The sequence below is a fragment of the Ambystoma mexicanum genome, chromosome 11, assembly GCF_040938575.1.
Source record: "Ambystoma mexicanum isolate Mex_15411 chromosome 11, UKY_AmexF1_1, whole genome shotgun sequence".
In the NCBI taxonomy this organism is placed as follows: domain Eukaryota; kingdom Metazoa; phylum Chordata; class Amphibia; order Caudata; family Ambystomatidae; genus Ambystoma; species Ambystoma mexicanum.
In genome coordinates, this window is record NC_090934.1 from 1,067,312,732 (window position 1) to 1,067,334,686 (window position 21,955).

The 21,955-nt window shown below is 43.4% G+C and overlaps 1 protein-coding gene across 1 annotated transcript in view; it reads right to left on the minus strand.

Annotated features, from left to right (window-relative positions):
• Positions 1-21,955, minus strand: part of PEX11A (peroxisomal biogenesis factor 11 alpha) — a 158,444-nt gene that overhangs the window by 56,396 nt on the left and 80,093 nt on the right. Inside the window, exon 2 of the mRNA XM_069624315.1 lies at positions 20,299-20,414. Coding sequence (XP_069480416.1) covers positions 20,299-20,414 — 116 coding nt within the window. The remainder of the gene's footprint in view (positions 1-20,298; positions 20,415-21,955) is intronic.

The window sequence follows — 21,955 nt, forward strand, 5'->3', positions numbered from 1 at the left end:
GAGGGAGAGGAGGATATAAGGGAGGACAGTATGCAAGGAGGTGTGGGTTGTTTGAGTGAGGTCAAGTGATGAGAAAAGGAACCAACAGTCCAGGCGGAGGAAGGACAAAAAAGAGGTGCACAGAGGAGAATTGCTCAAGGGGTGTGCAAGGTGAGGCATTGGGAGAAAGTGGTACTTGGGTTAGAGTGGGCATGAAAGGTGTTTGAGCGTGGCTAATGTAGGGAGAGTAGAGACTGAATGAGGTGGTGATGGAGGGCATGAACAAAGAGTGACTGGGAAAAGGTGTGGGTGGAGTATAGTAATAGTGTGGAGAGTAGAAGTAGCGTGGAGAGCATAGAATAGTGGTACTATGGAACTGCAGTAGTAGTAGTGCTGAGAGGAGGGAGAGTAGCAGGGTGTAAGATCAGAGGGTGGAAGTAGATAGAAAAGAGGGGTACATCTGAGGGATAGAGGAGTAAGTGGCAGGGAGAGCAAGAAGAGAAGATGGGCAGAGTAGGAGGGAGGTGAGTAGGAGGAGGACATGGAGAGTGAGAGATGTGTAGGGAGAGGGACATCAGAGGATGCAATGATAGGGCCAAATAGGGCCCGAGTGTCTGCAAGGCAGAAACCATACCTTACATTACATTACATTGAGGAACTTAGGTTAGGGACTCCCTATATTGTTCCAAGAGGGAGCCTTAGATATGATATATGATATGATATGGCATTTATAACGCGCCTATACACAAGTGTTTCAAGGCGCGACGAGGCAAGGGAGGGGGAACAGAGGGAAGACGGAGACAGAAATCTTACTAGGACAGGTGACATTGAGATAGTGTAAGTGCAGGGGAAGGGGAAAAGTGCGGGGGGGAGAGGTGGGCTGTGCAGTACATGGGATCGACAGTGAAGAATAAATAGAATAGGCCATAACCTTTAGCTTGGCAGTTTGGGGGTTACTGATCTCTGGTTACAAGGTTAAGGAACACCTGGGTTAGGGAGGGAACAGCCTTCACTGGACGATATAGAGAGGAACGGGCCATAGCAAACCCCTTTCCTACTCTAAGAATAAGAACTCTTGAACTGTTTTTGAGATTTGGTATGTTCTTTAGCCCATCTGTGAGAATATAAATATCAGATAAGGCAAACAATTAAGATACTATTTAATGTTCTCTAGTGCCACTATTAGGTACAAAGCAACCACCCAGCAAATAAATAAGTTGCTCAGATGTAATAAAGTATACATTGCATCACCCATTGTCCTAATATTCAGGGATATACATAGGTGCATGAATGATTTTCTTTATATATCATAAAGAAAATTATGAAATGTTGCATTGGTCATACCATTCCATACGAAGGCACAGCATTCCATCTACACATGAAACACCCCATCTTGTGTCATAATTGCCAATAATAAAATAATCTGAAATAATCAATACATCTAGGTACTTGGCCTGGCCAAAGACTGGTGCATAAGGAATCATTCAACTCACAATGTTTTATGGCCTTTTAGTGTCCAAACAGAAGTTTCAAATAGCTTTTTTTCGGGCTCAGCAGCCACCATTGCACTTCCGGTGACTCTGTGGATCGTCCACACAGTTAACAGACGTTTCATGTTGGGAATTCTGATTTTAAGGCCCACCTTTGATGCTACTTGTAAGGTTGGTGCAGGAGCAGGCGATGAAGAATCAAAGAAATGGTCTCTTGACTAAATTAGCTTAGGAACTAAGTGCCCTTCTACTTCATTATCCTGAATGTCTGAGGGAGCTACAACCCCACTACGTAATACCGCCTCTTTCTTGACCTAAACTTGATATTTGTGCTGGCTTCCTATACGTACATCAGGCAGAAATGTGTCCAGTGACTAGTACCATGGTCCTTTGTCTGTAGAGTTCTAGATTGTGGTCGTTAACATATGACAGATGGGGGTGGTCAAACAGGTACATACTATGGGGTGAAGTAGTAGGTCTTCTTGACCCAGATTTAACTTACCAAATTGTGCCGCTTGAAAACTTGCCTAATTTAGTTTTTTAGTCAAAGCAAGATACATTTAAGTCAAACTATTTCAAAACATATGATTTGGAGATCAATGGGACTAAAACAAAAATATCTGATCTTAAAACTGGATATGCGGAAAAGCAAACCATAAGTTTCAACTGGAACCTGGTGGGGTACAAAATTGAAGTAGTGGAGCAATTTAAATACTCGGGGGGGTAGGTTTAGCTCCAAATTTGGTGATACCCGGGTATTAAGATTCTTATGACAGGTAATAAACGCTTATGCGGCCCAAATGAAAGTAGTAGATTTTAGATTTGGTAGCTTTTCTATGCTTCTCCTAATTAGATTGTAAACAACAAAAATAGCGCCTAGTTTACCATTTGGGGCAGAAATGTTACCGGGGGAAAGTAGAGACTTTACTGTGGGGCAACGTTTAGTGCTCCCATATAAGGTTCCTATAAGTGTTCTTAGGAAGGAGTTGGTTCTTCTATCTTTACAATCAGTGGTTCAATGGAAAAGGATGCAATTGTTTTATAAGATTCTTTCCCCTCCTCTTAATTGCTTCTTTATTGATCTCCATGCCTTGTATTTAAACAAATAATGTCAGGCTTTGAATCAGTGGGTGGAGGCTTGCGCGAGCAGATTATCAGTTTTCAATTCGAACGTAGATGAGTTTGTGTTAAATCTGGGGAAAGTGAAATCGAAAATATGTATACAGGATTGGATAGATGATAGGGAATGTCTAATGAAATATCAACTGTTTGATCATTCATGGATCGAACTTAAACATTTTAATGAAATGTCCTTTCATTTACTTTGATATCCATCTAGCGCTTTTAGGAATGATTTTATTTGTTTGAAAATGAATTTGTCCCCAACAAATGAAATATTCGGCACTAGGAATAACATTCCTAAAGCAGAGAGATTATGTTGTTTCTGTAAATCTGATATTAAACCTTTAAAACATTTGCTTATCGAATGTCATATGTTATCCGCTAAGCTGAATCAATTGTTACTCAAATTTGTCCATAATGATGCAAGTTTGTGGATGAAAGATTTCTGGGAAAGAATTCTCAGAGCTCAGCAAATTTTCTTATCCATAGAGGTTTTAACTTTTGTTAGTTTTAGTCTGTATAATGTATTACATTTTTATTAATTATCATGTGTTATGAATTAGGACTCAATTGCTGTTAAGTTTTTGTATGTGTTTTGTAAATTGTATTTAAATGCGTATTGGGTCTGTGTTTAGTTGTGAACATTTTTATAATAAACCAAAGCACAATCAGAACATTTAATAAACAGTTGTTTGCTGGCTGGTGCTATCATTTTTAACTAAATTTAATGAGGTTGTGTCTTTATAATACACTGCACCCCCAGTTTGACAAATCAAGATTAATTCAAAATAAAGACCGCTAAAAGGAGGAGCAAGGCCCAGTATGTGGTATGTGACTTCAACAGTGTAAAACTTATTCCAGCAGCAGCTCACCAGTGTTTTGGCACTTGAGAGGTGTCTGCTTTCTCCCAGAAGTGCCCGGTCAGTTTTATAGAAGTCAGCAAGGTTGGCCTATTTCCATAGTACCATATAATTGCTGTAAGCGTCCAGCAAGCGTAAGTATTGCTTATCCCAGTGCTACACTTTTGGGCCATGAGAACCTCGTCTGCTGTGCTGTCAATGTTATAGGAGTCCAGTACAATGAATGTCACCCTCCATGATACTATTAGCAGAGAACAAATAGAACTCTGGACTCTGGTTTAGTACAAAAGGGGCTTCTACAAAACCGAGTTAGCTCGGTCACTTGCCCGTGGTGCCCCTGATCAAGCACAGGCAGTACTGCCAGCACACCTTTTTTAATCACTCATACTTGATGACATAGGACAAAATACATTTGATGTGTTTCCACTTGCCATCACAGTATACACATGCTGCAGCAACTATAACATGTGCTTTTAAATCTATTTTTTCTGTACCTCAAAAAGAAACCTAGTGTGAGGGCAACCTCCTCTCTACAATATACTGTCCCCCGGGTGCATGAAACACCTACAGAATATCGGGCACAGGTTGTCACGAGGACCCCTTCCTCAAAGACCTATAAAAAAAGAACTCAACCAAGGGCAAAACTATTATTAAAAACAATTTTTGTTCATATTACTTGTTTCTGATTACATTTCCTGAGACGACATGTGCGAAAATGCCAAATAGGGTACATCTCAGGTGCCGTACCCGACATGGTCCAATATATATATATGTATTATTGCTAATAAAAATGCCATGCCACAATGAAAACATGTCCAACTGGCTGCACAATGTAGACTAGTCCAGCACATAATAACATATTACAGTAAAGCATGAAAGGCCACATTTAGGCATACCTAGACTGGCTGCACCAAAATGCCAGTAGAAGCAATAACTCTTATCATAGTTATTGTATCACAGATGCCCAGAAAAATATACAATGCAGCAGAAAGAAACGGCTAGACTGGCAGCACCCAAATGCCAGTCTAGCCAGGTAATTAAACTTAGCAGGACTGCTTTATCAGAGATGTCCAGTTAAAAAAAAAGTCAAGCCAAACTAAGAAATGACTAGACTGGCTGCACCAAAATGCCTCTCTAGCCACGAATACCACATATCCTGCCTGTATACCCTGGACATGAATGACCATTAGGATTTATCATACAATCCCCACCCCACCACACAATGCCCCCCCCACATCCTCCTCGCTCCCACCCCCCTGACCCAACCTCCCAAATCAGTGTCTCAGCCCAGAATTAGTTGCATGTCCCTCCTTGCCTCATAGGTAAGTACTGGGATGAGGAAGAGTGGGACTAGGAGTAATGAAGATTACAGCTAACTAAGCCAGGCATTACCTCCATATCCCTCTACCTCATCCTAGTACTTGTGTATGAGTTAAAGTGCCTCATACACAAGTACTGGGACGAGGAAGAATAGGGCTATGAGTAATGAAGATCATCAATAAGTAACCAAGAGATTAAACACAAGTAGTGGTGCAACACCATTAAGCTGACTGGGCTTCAGCCCTCCCCCCACCCCCACCCCTGAAATGTTGGGCTATGTTGACTCAACCTGGCTCACCTACAGAGCCATTGCCAGACAGAACAGGACACAGATGTTAAACGGTACCTGGGGTTTCTGACTTAACAGAGAGAGAGTTAACTGCTTGTAACATTGAAGCTGCACTAGAATAGTCTCATTAGAATGCATAAAGAAGTTAGATGCCCCCACACAAATAAGAATGCCCCTCCCCCAGGGCTAGTGAAGTTAGCACGTCTCCCAACAATTGAAAGGTTAGCACCTCCGTCCCGAAATGTAGGTTTCATTGCGCCCCTGAACACAAGCGCACACACACCATTCACCATACACACATGCACACCCAGCCACCCATACACTTAAGTGTGTACCCTTTCATTCACTGTACAGGCAGACCCGGGCAGTCACCATTCATGTTAGTGTGCACCCTTACACCATACAGGCACACACACATCCACGTAGCCACCCATACATTTAAGTGTGCACTTTCACCATATACTCACACAGGCTGCAACCTATACATTTAAGTGTGCACCCTTTCACCATACACTCACACAGGCAGCCATCTATACATTTACGTGTGCACCCTTTCATCATTCAGGCACACCCAGGCAGCCACCCATACATGATATATGATATGATATTGCATTCACAACACGCCTGTACACAAGTGTGCACCCTTTCACCATACACTCAAACACGCACATGTCATGGGTTTGAGGGGAGCCCTTTTACTAAATAAAATAAATGTTTTATTTTTAAACCACTCCGACTTCATAAAGAAATAATTTCCGTTAAGGACCGAACCATAATGGAAATAATTTCTTTATGAAGGCAGTGATTACAAAAAGAAAAACAAGCAGGCCCCCACTCGCAGGACATGTGGTGGCAGGCCCCCCTTTACGCCAGTGTGTCAGTGCCAGATTAGACCCTGCAGATGCCCCTAGGCAGTCAAAATTTCAGGGGCCCACTCGCAAATTATCTAATATGTTTTTAATTTGACCAACATTGTGGGTCTACAAAAAGGCAACGACAAACAATATTTAAGGTTTTTTGAGAAAATGAAAGAATTCTTAAGTCTCAGCCAAAAATTTGCAAAAGTGCCCGGACAAGATAGATTTGTTCTGTTAAATTAGATGGTGAAGTTAATCAAACTTCGTTATAACTTAGAAAAGCTAACTTACAGTAAAGTAGGCGTCGGGTATCTATACTCGTCGGTTTTCTCGAAGCTTCTACTTGCGAACATTTTACTAGGGTCTGGAGTCAGCGGGAACTCTCGCGACACACTCAGAGTTTCATCTGGAGGTTTATCGTGCATGAGCAGTGCTCTAGCGGGATAACATTGAACTAAGTAGTGTGCACGTCGACGGCTAGATGGAGATGAACATCACTACTGTACCTTAAACGTATTCACACATGTAGTTTGCACACAATATTTTTACAAACTGACAGCTGCCAGAAGATGAGCTTTAAAGAAACAAGCTTATGTGAATCTGATGTCTCTGGTTTATGTACTTTAAGTTGTTAATGGGTATAGTCTTTAATGTAAAGATTTAGTTTCTTTGAGTTGATTCATTTTTTTCTATCTTTTTAAGAAAGCTTGATTATAATTTTCTTTCAAGGTCAAATCAATATTATTTTGATCCATTGTCGCGGGGTCCCTAAAAGGAGTGAGGCCCATAGGGCGACGCCTACTTTGCCTGTTTGGTAATCCCGAAATGAGCAGTGGATGCCTTCTCTTTTCCGTTCTACGGCATCGCATAAGGACTGTAGTTTTGTGAACATCTCTGCACCATCTCGCCATACCCAGAGGTTGCCCTTCAGTGCTACATGTCAGCAGCAGTATAAACAAAAATTTCTCACAGCGATTCCAAATCAACAGTGTGAGATGCAGCTTAGCACCATTTTAAGATTAAAGGAATACATAACTCACCTCAGTGACTTGGCAGTGACTTGGCATTTGGTCAGTGCCACTCTCCTCTCAGTACTCTGCCATAACCATATGGCTCCACCATGGAAGGCACACTTGGGACGTTGATGATAGACCACCCTTGACCCATACCCATACCCATACCCATACATTTCCCTGCGTTTTCTACTGATGTCCGTGAATTTTGGAGCACAGAGTACGTTTGACATGTTCTGTGGCCGGTCATTTGGAGCATCAAGTACCCTGTGAAAAAATATTGTTGGGAGTTTCTCGTACCAGTCTTGGACATTTGAGTTTCCCCCGATGGCTCAGGTCTGTGCATCCAGAAGGGCCAAAGAGGTAGGAGATTGCTAACCCAAGTGATACTGTGTCATGTGAGGGAGGAAGATGAAGAGGCGGCAGCCGGGGAAATCCCAAGTGAAGAGAACAACCCCATATGATATGATATATGTTATTTTAACGCGCTTAATACCCAGAGGTTTCTAAGCGTGGACCCGGGATCGAACCTGTGTTGCTTCATGTCGTCTAGCTTCCAAGGCGAGCACGTTGCAGCTGAGCTATCCTCCCAAGCCCCTTGACAATAAAAGAAAAAATGACAGGACAATCAGCAGGACTCACAAATCTAACAATGTGAGACACTGGTGAGTGAAATGAGATCCGCATAGAGTTGCTCTTAGTAGCAGGGAGCTTCAGATAGTTTGATTGAGAGATTCCAAATCAATAAGGGGCAGTACTAGACCTCCAGCCACTTTCCATTGGTCGATTTCTATCAATGATATCCAACATTATGCATCTGCAGGCAATGTGGCCAGGTAGGTGGAGGAGGCAGGTAATCAGTGAAGGGGCATCAAGAACTCTAGTAAAAGACTGCGAAAATCCGAGAATAGCGACCCTTAGGACGCACTTGCAATGGGATGCGTGGATCCTGTGGGGAGCCGCTTTGATGCAGTATGCAAGGTGATTCATGAAAGGAGGTGTGTGCATTTCAGATCCTTAATGGAAAAGGCTCAAGAAGGGAAAATGAGTTTCTTGAAGACTGATACTTTCATTTCACTTAACTGGACCTTAGAAATTACAAGGTCATCAATAATTCAAACCGTGCAGCTTATTCACAGCGTGATTGATATCGTTCCCAATTGCTTGAGTGGGCATTCAACAAGGTATGGGCAACCGCATTTTGACCAACAGATTCCACATTATTGTTCACAGCTAGGAGTGCTTTTCATTATTTGACAATTGTGAATAAAATTAATTTTGCTATTATGTTTTACAAATGTCAAAATCTGGTGAGAAAGTGTACAAATATGAGCAAACGAGCGTAAACTAAATGTAATAGGATCACTTAACTCACTGCCTTAAACACGAAATTGGCTTTTTTGAACAGCCCTCACTGTATTTAATTATTCTCTGTATTGCTCAAACATTTATTGGTGTATTATTTGGCATACCACTGTTTAAGTCTTGATAACATATTGTGTAGTTGTCACATTGTATACCAGCCAGTAAACCAAAGAGCAGCACTGAAATCACGGCATAAACCTGATGCTACATAGGGGCTGCAAGATGCTTTTTTAGACTCTGTGCGAGGTCAATAACAAACACTACCTGCTTTCCAATTGTGTGTTTTTGTACTTATTACACTTCGATAGGTTTCTAAACGAACATGAGTAATATTTTGAACTTACTCGGGCCCACTTAAACACTACTTGTACCAAATTTCAAGAACATGTAGTGTTCAAAGGTTATAATGTTTTCCGTTTGTCTAATACAATATAGTAAAACTTGCATTTTGAGAAAATTAAAATGCATTTAGAAAGATATGCATTTCATTATGCCTAAAATGAGCCAACTCACATGATTTTAAAATAGTGCAAAAATGAAATTACTGAGGGATATAATGTTCACACCATCAAAATATTTTACAAGATACCTGCACTCTCCAACATGCATACACTTGATACACTACCTATTCACTGAAGAAAACAACATAAAAATACTAAATAGCACAAATCTTCAGGAGGGCGGGTGCAGAAATCTGATTTAGACCGTTTCTAGTAAATTCTCAGTTTTGGAAGCATTATGGCCCTGGTACAATTTAATAAATGTTGAGGGACTAGGAAGATACTCAGAGATTTGCAAGGAAATAATTACACATTTTGAAGGTTCAAGCATGTCGAAAATACATACCGAATAACTAATGGCCTCTAATTCTCAATCCAATAATAATTCTGAAAACACATTTTGCAGCAGGATATCTATTTTCCATTGATCGTTTACACTTATCTGTGGCCTAGATTTCTAGGAGGTCAGAATCCATTTAATCCAGTGACTACAATAAAATACCTCTGGTTATACAAAAGTGGTCTTCAAGTTTCGAAGAGGGAGGAGTGTAGTGTAAGGAGCAAGCTAACACCCTTATTTTTGCCCTGAGGAAGACGGCATATACATCCTTAATATATATCAGTTTCTCTGGCAAACATGAATTTATAAAATCTGGCACCAAATATAAGAGAGTACTTCAAGGTTCTGGATAGTACTGGGATGAAGAAGAACAACAGGAACCTAAGTAATCCAAGTACTGGGATGAGTATGCCCCGTGGAACAATAAAGATAAAACATGTGAAAGAGACAAAGGACTTATACAATGGGCCCAGACACGGCTGGCAACATTGTATAAAAATCGATGATGGCTAAAGATTGCGTCTTGGACAGCGGCAGAGGATGGTAGGTGTGCTGTGCACCGAACGCGGGAGATTCAATCCTGTGTCGCTGATCCGGAGTGAGAGAACTTAAAGGACGCTGGCAGTGCGCTGCGTCTGATGATCGGGAGGTCTGCAGAATCGGACTGGTGCACAGCCATGTCGAGTGGAAGAAGGAAAGCAGACGGCAGCCAGGAATGCTGGCGCAGAGCCGCAGGGAAAGAAAGACGCTGGAGAAGCCGAACAGAATGCCTGCCATCCCAGGAATACCCAGCGACACGCCAAATCCCTCAACAAGGTAAAAGTTGGAACGAGAGAACCGGAGGTGGACGCAGGCGGCTTACCAAGAAGGCGCATGCAGATATGCAGATATCCCTAGGCCCCTTTGCAACCATAACGCTTGTGTGGCACGGCAGGGGCAGAAAGCCTATTAACCTTCTCCTCCATATTGCCATGGTGGAACGAAGCCTGTTGATCACCATGGAATGGGCAAGGACTCCAAGTACCATAAAGAGAACTTGAGAGGGAGAGCCCCTCACAATAGTGGCAGGGATAAACACACTAAATGAGATACAAGTCATCTTCTGCGTGGCAGTACTTGGCACGGTATTGAACCAAGCGGGCCAGTTCAAAGAACAAGAGAAACCAGGGTCTGGGACCCAAAGCAAGAACGTGATACGAGTCATCTTCCTCGTGACAGTACTTGGCAGGGAAGCAAACCAAGTGGGCCAGCTCAAAGAAGAAGAGAAGCCAGCGTTGCAGACCATCCTAACACTTAGAGTGGTGTGTTGTAGGTGTGAAGCCTAAGGAGAATGAAGACCAGGTATGATATGATATGATATGATATGACATTTATAACGTGCCTATACACAAGGTGAAGGGATTCATTCCCCCTGGTTGTAAGGAACTGATAATAAAATAGCAGGAGAAGGGAGACATTGTCCTTGCCCACCAAGAAAGTATTGTGTGGAACTTTACTATTAGGGGAAGCAAGCCATTCCCTCTGACAATGTAAGCTAAGACTGTAGCTGATAACGAGAGACCAGGAGAATGGAGTCAATCTCCTGGTAACCCAGACCGGTAGGCAGGTCCACAAAGCCCAGGGAAGGAAGACATTGCCCTGGGCTATTGGTCAGGAGAAGGGAGGCATTTTCCTGACCCACCAAGAAAGTAATGTATGAAACTCTGCTATCAGGGGAAGGGAGCCATTCCCCCTGACAACATGTGAGACACAAGACGGCTCTAAGATTTGTGAACTGTTTCAACTAACTGGGAACCATAACCTAGGAGAAGGGAGTCAGTCTCCTGGGTCCAGAACAGAACTACCTTATTCTTTAGTTTCTAGTTTAAGGGACAGAAGTAGGGTTTTCTTGACACAGGACAGTGGACACTTTTAGTTGACAAGACATCCTGACAGACACCTTGGGCCTCATTACAGGTATGGCAGAGTGGGAAAACATTGGTGGTAACTGAATTACTGCCAATATTCCCTCTCTGCCATACTGCGAGTATGGTCCTGGAGTGGAGGATTTTCCTCCAGCGACATGCTGAGGGTAAATCCTCCAACTAGCTGTTGAAAAATCGGCTAAATCGGTGTAATTACCACAGCGTAATTACCGCCACAGTAATTCCACCAAAGAAGCCCCACAGAGTCCTATAAATTTGTAAAAAAAATGGGATTTACACCGCCACTTGTAATACGCCATCAATTCCTCCGGATAAAGTGGCAGTAATGTTAATTCAGTTGGGCGGTATTCCGGTGAATATACCGCCAGAATACTGCCCAACTTGTAATGAGGCTCCTTATCTTTAGTTGAGCCAAGAAACCCCCCCTCTTAGTAATAGGGATAGACAGGTGTTCTCTTTCTTTCTTCTTTAATAAAAGTCTGTAACCCCAAACATGCCACCTTTGTGTCAGTCTCCTTCTGCACCTGTACATATGGTCTCAAAGTGGGATCTGATCTAGTTGATACCCTAACATTTTCCAAGCTCAGTAACCAAGCCTTCAACCCCTTTGTACCTACCAGTGAGTCTGTAGGTGTTGACCTCTCCAGTAGCTGCGATGTTACAGTAGAGCCTGGAGAAAGCTAACTCAGAGTATGAGCCCACCAAGGGTACATACATCTGATTGGTGTCCAAGTCAGGTCTCGCTTGGAAACACGGTCTGGATGTGATGGCCGGGGTGGTGGACACAGACTACCGGGGTGATGTCAAAGTTCTTACCATGTAAAGACAGAGGGGAAAATCACCCAGGGGATTTTAGAAAATGATCTATTTCCCAAACCTGTAGAAATCCAAGAGTAAGATCTGATGGAAAGAGTAACCAAAGGCTTTGGAGAAGCTGATAAAGTCCTGCCCCCTACAATACAAATACCAACGGCCTGTACAGAAGAAAGTGTGCCCGAGATAATTCCCGATATAGCGTTCGCACAACGCAATGACCCCATTCTGGCCGAAGCTTTCCCTAAAGTAGTCCCAAAGAATGAAGGCAGAAGTAAAGCTGGTCCATTCTTTTTTTATAAAACAAGGGTTATTTTGTCGGGGAGATACCACTAATGTGGGAACCCCTTGAACCCAAATAGTGGTTCTGAGAAGCCAACGAAGGGTAGCCTTAGAAGTTGCAAATTCCCACCTAACTTCAGGGCATTGGGGATGACAAAAACAGAGGGACAGGTTGTGAGCTGGTTTTAGTAGCCAGGCGTGTATGCAGACGTTAAGAACTTTGTCGCTACAACCTCTCCCTGTAAAAAGACCACCCCGAACACAATCCTCCTCCAGCTCTATTACAACCTTTGCCTATAATAGAGGTTCCCTTTTCGGATAAGGGTGGATATAATAGGCCCATTGGACCCATCTAAACTTGGGAATAGGTAAAGTTTATTTATTCTTGACTATGCCACATGTTACCCGGAGGCCTTCCCATTGAGGAATAATGCATCTCAGCAGATCTTAAAACACATGATCCCTTTTCTATTACGGGTGAGCTTCCTGAAAGAAATTTTAACAGACCAGGGGACCACATTTAGGACTAAGATCATAGCGAAAGTAAAACAGATTCTGCAGATTAAAATCTTGATAACCTCTATCCATCACCCTCAGATGGATGGGTTGGTTGAACGCTTTAATACGACTCTGAAAAGCGCCTTGAAGAAATTGGCAGAGGCCGACGACGATAATAGGAATATGATGACTTCTTTGGCACTATTTGCCATTATCTTATGTTAATAATACTTATAACGCGCACGGATACCCAAAGGCATCATGGCACGAGGAGGAACACAGTATATCAAGACCAACCAGAGGCTATTCCAAAGTATGACAGCCGAGACAGAAAAAGAACGTACCCCAATTCTTAGACGACAAAACTTGGGAATGGCAACAAGCAGTGCATCACCTGATCGAAGGGAGCCCCCTGGCACATAGGGCTTACTTCTGTCCTGCAAATAATCAGCCACTTGATGATAATATGTTTTATACACCATACACAAGGATTTGAATTCTATCCTTTTTGCCACTGGGAGCCAGTGGAGGGCACGAGGAACCAGACGGATATGGGCCCTATAAGGAGTAAAAGTGGACACCCTAGCAGCCAGGTTCTGGAGACGTTGCAGCCGGAGAATCACACCCAACAGCTGAGCCAGGAACAAGGCATTGCAGTAGTCGATTCAACAGATGACAACTGCAACGACAACCTGAGGGCAAAGATGGATGGAAAGGTAGGGCAATACCCCACGAAGTACATGCAGTAGGAAGTGACCTGACTTACATACTGCGTTAACCTGAGCCATCATAGATAGGGACAAAGTAAGATGGACCCCCAAGTTCTTAACCACTGACACAGGAGAAGGTAAGACCCCCGAAAGTAGTGGGCCAGAAAGAGAGAGACCAAAGGGAAAAATCAGGAGGAGAACCCACCACCAGGATCTCCATTTTATCCCCATTTAGTTTCAGCCAATTGCTGCTCACCCAGCCTCTCGCGGCCATCAGGCACTCACATAACTGCGAGGAGGTATCCAGGCATTTTTTCGAATGCATAGTTTCGAATGTCATAGTTTCGAAAAGAATGCATCGAAAAAATGCATTTTTTTGTAAGTACTTTTTTTTTTATTAACTATAATGGTTTATAAGTGGTTAAAAAAACAGGGGTTTGGGGGACCCCCACATAAAAAAGACATTTTTAAAAAAGCATTTTTTCGATGCATTTTAAAAAAAAAACTTTGCCATTCGAAACTATGCCATTCAAAACTATCACTAGGAACCCTGCAAGGACATCCCAGCCTGGTCAAGATCTAGACGGACCAGGATTTGGGCGTCATCGGCATAGGAGTTGCACTGAAAGCCGTGAGAGCAGATGAGACGAATCAATATGTTAAGTATTATTGGGGACAGGGCAGAGCCCTGAGGAACACCACAAGAGAGTGAACAGGCAAACGATGAAAAGGGAGGAAGGGAGAGAGATTGACCCCTGTTGGACAAAAAAAGATGAGAACCATGCTAGGACTGGGCCAGAGAGGCCTGTTGATGCCATGCAAGACACAAGTATGGAGTGGTCGACAGTGTCGAAAGCCGCTGATAGATCTAACAATATCAGCGTGCCCACTCCACCCGGTCAATAAGCATGGTAAGATCGTCGACCACCAATACCAGGACACTCTCTGTCCCACGACCTGGATGAAAGCCTGACTGAAAGGGGTCAAAAAAAGAAGAAGATTCCAAAAAGGAGGAGAGAAGAGGCGACACCAGAGATTCCAAGAGTTTCATCAGAGATGGGAGGAGAGAGATAGACCAATATTTAGCCAGCAACAAGCTGTCCAGTGATGAGTGAATCTGGTAAGTTGATGATAGGCCAGCTTTTCCTCAGTTATATGCAGAGCGACAATTGCGTTCCGCTTGCCTCAGCTTCAGGCGCGCCGCTCTGAGCCATAAGATAGGCCCCCCAAGCTTCCCTGGGGTTCTCTCCATTTGAGCTCCTCTTTGTCTCGGGAGGATAGCTCAGGGGCAATGTGTTCGCCTTGAAAGCAAGACGACACAGAGCACCACAGGTTCGATCCCCGGGTCCGCGCTTGGAAATCTCTGGGTATTAAGCACATTAGAAGTAACCTATCATATCATATAATATGGACGCAATACAAGAGACGTCCAAGACATCTTGAGGAGGACATGGCAGGAACGGGAAGAAGCCATTGTGTCTAGAACCGCACAGCGGATTAAACAACATATGACCATGTTAAGAGATATAGTACATTCCCATCGAGTTAAAGAACAGGAAAATCAAAAAGCCCAAGATGATAAAAAGGCAATACCCCAGTCATGTTCTGTTAGATAGAAGGTATTGGTACTTCTACCCACTTCAGAACACACAATACTGTCCCGCTGGCATGGCCCTTATGAAATTCTATAGAGAGCTGGCCCCTGTAACTATGGACTTGCCCAACCCGATAGACGAAATAAGACCCAAATATACCAAGTTCACCTCTTGAAGGAGTGGCAAGAGGACCCAGTTGAATCTTCCTGGTCATGGCCAGTTTATTGTCAGAAGAGACAGAAGGAACCAATTTAGTACCCCCTGACATTCCACCACAGCAACAGCAAGACACCCAAGATCTTTTGGCCCAATTCCTGGATGACTTTAGCTGTGAGCCCGGGAGAGTGAAAGGAATCCAACATCACATCTGCACTCCCCCCTGGAAAAATCATCAAGCTAAAGCCCTATCGGATCCCAGAGGTAAGAAAGGAAATAGTCCTTCAAGAAGTGGAGAAAATGTTGGCCGCAGATATTTTTGAAGCATCTCAAAGTCTGTGGTCTTAACAAATAGTGCTTGTGGCAAAACTAGATCAAACCTCAAGGTTTTGTATAGACTTTAGAAAGCGTAAAGCTATATTCCAGTTCGAAAATTATCCAATGCCACAATAGACAACCCTATTGATCTCCTGGGGGGAGCAGTATACCTCGCCACAATGGATCCTACCAAGGGCTATTGGAAGGTGCCTTTGAATCCCAAAGACAAAGAAAAGATTGCATTCCCCACCCCTAGAGGACTATTTCATTTGAAAGTCCTGCCATTTGGGCTCCATGGCGCTTCCGCTATTTTCCAACAATTAATGGACCAGATTTTGCCACCATATTCCAGCTTTTGCAGCGCATATCTGGATGATATAGTCATTCATAGTCAGTCCTGGGAAGAAATCACTAGAGCCCAGAGACGCGCCGGCCTCACAGCCTACCCCAAGAAATGGCACTTAGCCCAGACAGTAGTGAAATACTTGGGATTACTTGTGGGGAATGGGTTAGTCCAACCCCAGTTAGAAATGTTCCATGCTGGCCAGGAAACGCCGGCTCCAAAAACCAAGAGTCACCTAAGGGCCTTTTTTGGACTTAACGGATATTACAGGAGGTTTATCTCCAATTACTCCGCCATCACCTCCGGTTTAACCGATAAGTTACAATGCAGAGCACCACAAATTACGTTGGCAGAGAGAGGATCAAGCCAGTTTAAACACCTTCAAGGCAATGCTATCTAGTGACCCAGTCTTAAAAGTCCCCAATTTTAATAAAGAATTCATCCTTCAGACTGACGCCTCTAAGGTGGGGATACAAGTTATTTCCTCAAGAAAGAAGTTATGCCACCATCGAATTAGAGGCACTGGCGCTAAAGTAATCTTAGGATACCTAAAATACTATCTAACAGGGATAAAAACTAGGCTCATCACTGACCATTCACCAGTCACATGGCTTAGTCTCCAAAAGGATACAAATCCTAGGATCATGCACTGGTTCTTGGATTTACAGCCCTTCTGTTTTTGTGTAAAACACAGGAAGGGGAAAGAGCAGGGGAATGTGGATTTCCTCTCCCGTTTACCTATGGAAGGAGATGGGGAAGCCAACAGCATTAGGGGAAGGATATGCTATGAATCATTAGATGTTGCCACTTCTCCACTACAGGGAGGCTTTTCACATGAGGCCAGGGAGGTGAGGCTGCTATCCGATAGTCCCCCTGGGGATGGCATAATGTGGGAGGTGTCTCATGGGCAGAGACCCCCCCCCTCTAGGTATAAGGACGACCATCTGGGGAATATCCCTTATGAGAACATCACACCCCAACATATTCTAGCCTCTCCTTCCTCTGCTAACCGCTTTGTAGAGAGTAAACCTATGTACTGTTCTAAGGCAAAGTGTGTTAAGGTTCTGGAAAGTACTGGGACGAAGAAGAACAACAGGAACCTAAGTAATCCACGTACTTCGATGAGTTTGCCATGCAGAATAATAAAGATAAAACATGTGAAAGAAACAAAGGACTTATACAATGGCCGCAGACACAGCTGGCAACATTGTATAAAAAGCAACAATGGTCTAAACATTGTCTTTCAGGCAGCTGCGGAGGACAGCAGGTGTGATGCGTACTGAACGTGGGAGATTCAATTCTGCGTCGCTGATGCAGAGGGAGAGAACTTCAAGGTTGCTGGCAGTCCGCCACATCAGATGATCAGAAGGTCTTCAGGAGCAGACTGGTGTACAACCGTGCTGAGAGAAAGACGGAAAGCAGAAGGCAGCCAAGAATGCAATTGCAAAGCAGCAGGGAAAAGGGATGGTGGACGTTCCGGAGAAGCCGAACGGAACACCCACCATCCCAGGAAGCCCCAGCGACATGCCCAAACCCTCAACTAGTTAGAGGGTTGCACAGGAGAACCGGAGGGGACGCGGGGCGGCTTACCAAGAGGATGCATGCAGATATTGGCACGGGCAGAAAGCCTATAAACCTCCTCTTCATTGTAGTGGTGGAGAGAGTGATACAAGTCATCTTCCTAATGACAATACTTGGCAGGAAAGTGAACCAAGTGGGCCAGGTCAAAGAAGAAGAAAAGCCAGGGTCACAGACTCTCCTAACAGAGTGGTGTTGTAGGTGTGAAGCCTAAGGAGAAGGAAGACCAGGGGAAGGGAGTCATTCCCCCTGGTTGTAAGGTACTGATAATAAGATACCAGGAGAAGGGAGTCATTCTCCTGGTAACCCGGACCAGCAGGAAGGTCCACAAGGCATGGGGAAGGGAGCCATTCCCATGGGCTGTTGGTCAGGAGGAGGAAGACATTCTCCTGGCCCAGCAAGAAAGTATTGTGTGGAACTTTAGGGAGCCATTCCCCCCGATTATGTGTGCTGCGTCTGGAACTGATAACAGGATACCAGGAGAAGGGAGTCATTCTCCTGCTAATCCGGGCTGGCAGGAAGGTCCACAAAGACCGGGGAAAAGAGCAAGTCCCCCAGGATATTGGTCAGGAGAAGGGAGACCATCTCCCGAGGCCAGGACAGAACTGCCTTATTCTTTCGTTTCTAGAGTAAGGGACAGAAGTAGGGTTTTCTTGACACAAGACGGTGGACACTTTTGAGTCAACAAGATATCTTGACAGACAGACAACGTATCTTTAATTGAGGCAGGCACCCCCTCTTAGGACTACATTGTGCAATTCTGGGATATTTGCTTTACCTCCCTGAAAGGGAGATCCGTTATCTAATCAAATTGTGAGCATTTACAAACAGGAGAAATGCCATTATATGACGAGAAGAAACAACATACAATCATTAGAACCAGAACTGGTTACTGTGTTTCATTGGTGTCTACATATAGCATACAAGTAGAACCTATTTCCTACATGCTGTGTTCACGTGACAAGTGGCCCGATGACACCATATCACTAACACTTGTGCTCACATTCTGAGCATAGCTTTTTCATATGAATACAATTAATGGCCATGCACAAATCACTTTGTCTCCTTGTACCCGCCAAATGTCCTTGTTATATGCCAAAGACTTGGAGCACTTGGGTACAAGGTAACGCAACAAAGTGTTGTAAAAACGAAAATACACATATTTTGCACGAGTGTTCACTTTTTACATACATTATCAAAAGCAGTGCTTCTTACTGTACAAGTAAAAGGATAAATGTAAACTTTGGGATGTTTTGAGCAAAAGAATTGAAAATGGCTGCAAACAAAATCATGCACGTTTTACATGTGATTTTAACATTACACTTCCCTTTAAGGAAACAATACATCTGGCTTTCCTTGTGCATTAAACATAACCATTGGTTTTCATACCGAAAAATCATAAATGTCTTTTGTGTGCGACGGCACACAAAAACATTCCTTTGAATGAAACTTTAAACTTATTTTACTAAACATTTCACAAATGTTGTAATGGATTGGGTCTTCTGGCTTATAAAATGCATTTGTCACTGCTTGTGCTATCTGCTTTTCTTGCCTTTCATGCAATGATGCAGAGTTTATTGCAACCTCTTTTGCATGTTTGGTGGCAAGCAAATGTTAAGCTATATATAAAAATCATTTGCATTTGAGCGAGGAGGAGACTCCTTAGCTAGTCACTAGTATCTATTATTATGCTGCTCCTACTGAGGCAATATTTCCCAAGGTGACATGCCCACCCTGTAGGTAATGGCCCACCGCCCAAGTTAAGGGCCCCAAAGTGTGGGCCCAGCCACTGAGGGGCATATTGCCATTAGCACCCATGTAGCATGCCACGAGGGAGCTAATGTTTTTTTTTTTTAAATTGGAAAGTATTTTCTTTCCTTGTGGCGTCCCGTTCACGGAGGGGAAATACTGTACCAAAATGGCTGCCATGCAATAGAGAGGCGGGGCTCGTATGGAGGCCCTCTTCCCATTTCCATGGCGGCCAGAGCAGGGAAGGGAACAGCAGCAGCTGCAGCGGCAGGACTCGCCTCTGCAGCTGACAGCCAAGTAGCTCCTGGTAGCTGTTGGTGTCCAGAGGGCCTTCTAGGGTACAAGCAGAAGTTAAATAGCTCACAGCTATTTTGATCCCTGCATGCATGATCGATACTGTACTAATTTTTTATCTTGTCCCAGAAATCTCCCTACACCCTATATTTCGCCATAGAAAGTCAATATGCACTTAATTGCTACATACTGAAATATCAACATCATTTAGCATACTATGGCCATATCCACGATCAAGCATTTGAACCATGTGTGTTACAGGGAGCAAGAAAAGAAAGTAAATGGAATCCAAAAGTGGGGAGTACTGGATTGTGGGCTGGCAAATTGAAATTAGGTCAATATGAAAGAAATTCACAAAAATGTGTTGAATGACAAAATAATGCCTACAGTTAAAGGTTTTACAGTTTACCTATCTATTTTGCTTTAATGGCAGGGTGGAAGAGTCATAACATCTATACATACTTACTAAAGATCCTCATCAACCTCTTTTTCCATTTCCTCTATGCTGAGTGTTTGTATCCTAAGTGCTTACACTTGCTTAAAACATGCCATAGAAATATAACATTCAGACCAAATCGTTGTTTGTGAATTAAGTGTTATTTTACAGTGAGATTCTTGTGCTCTTAATGGGAAGTATTCAAGGCCTACGTTCACACTTGCTTTGGGAAATTGTGGCACGTGGAAGTGGAGTATAAGGAAAAAGACATACATTTGGCCCAGAGATTATGTTGGTGCAGGACAAAACGGGAAAAGGGCACAGCTGTGAGGTCACAATGTGAATTGTGTATAGTGTATATGAAGAGGTCACAGAGTAGCACGGCATAGGGAGGAAACAAGTAGACAAAACTGAAGCGAACTAAATTCTATAAACAGCAAGGCGTGGCAGAACATACAGTACTTACGTTTGCGCCCAGAGCTTATGTTAGATTCCACCTGTTTGAGCTTCTTTACCACCTTCTCTTTGTCAGTTCTATTTTCTAATAAATAGCTAAGCAACATGCATGCATACTGAGTGGCTCTGAAATGTAAAACGAGGGGTAAAATGGTTTACATGAGGAGAAGCGGAAATGGAAAAGCAAATCAAAATTGTGTATTCTGTTTAATCTGTTGTTTTTGTAGCCCCAACATGCTACCTTTCACCCAGCTCGGAACACAATACAGTTCAGTGATGTCTTTACCTGGATATATGTGTTCTATGAAAGCTACATTTGAGATTTCAGTTTCAGTGAAATTGATTAAATATTGGGAGCATAATGCAAAAGGAGACGCACCCACACAGAGCGCCTGAAACTTGGTAAGTAATCTCTTTCATTTGCAACACTGAGGCACACAATAAAGTGGTGTGCACGTACACCACATCCCTCACCACGTATCAAAATGTGTCGACGACCTCAGCTTTTGTTAAGCAGGTGTTTTGGTCAGTTCGACCTAGAGTTAAGAGGGGAGGGGAGGGGAGCTTTGTGTGTGTTGTTTATGTCTGGTGGAGCTTCGTGAATCCAAGGATGGTTTCATAGGACCATTGATTCCTATTTGTGATGAAATGATTTGTGACACGCAGGAGTACAAGGATAAGCAGTGGTTTAACCGCCTACTCAGCCCTCACAATTCTACAAAACAAGATTGGTCCCAATCATAAAGGTGAAAGAGGCACACTTATGATATATATACCTCATTCGCCTTTTGTAGAAATGTTGGCCGAAGGCAGGCTATACTCTCAAGAGGGGTGTGAATGTGAAACAATAGCAACTCAAACAGCAAAGTACAAATGTCCAGAATAAAGGAATGTCCTATCAAGATATTATACAAATATATATACTTTAATTAAAAACACCATATGCAAAAACAACTAAATAGAATACACTCCAAAAACCCATCGTGTAGAAAGGACACAGAATATGCCATAATAGAAAGATGCAGCCCTCCGGGTAATGAAACAGGGATGAAAGACAATTATTAACCACAATGTTTGTAAAATGACATGTTCTTGTGCGAGAAAATGGATTACGGGTGACCTAACTACTCTCTAGGGCCCAAGGACGGACCAGGGGAAAGCTAGCAGTCAATATCTTTTCGCTGTTCTTGCTGATACAGGCTTCTTGGTGCTGTGCGAGCGGTTTAAATCAGGTTCGGATTCAGTGAGTTGCTGTGATCTAGAGCAGCGTCAAGTCAGGTTCGAAGGGAGGCACACAGCAGTTTGAATTCTTTCGAGTTAAGAACAGATCAGCTGGCGTGGTGTGGTGGGTGCACTAGTTCCAGGGCACAGCCAAGGCAGTCCAAAGAGTTTAAAAAAGTGGCAAGAGTAGCATGAGGTTCTGTTGGTTTGAATGCATTTGAACATGGTTGAAACGCAGGAGACTAGCAACCTGGCTTCTTCAGTTTCTGTGAGTCCCAATCTAGGGGATCAGGGATAAGATAGGCCCTTGTTCTCAGCAGCAGGTCACCCCCAATATTCCCTGGGGATGGTTAGGGAGCAGAGCTTGCCTCTCCCTTGGATCACCTGCCTTCAACTCACAACTGGAGGACTTTGGAAAAGACTCTTCTCAGTAGGGTCAAATTCTT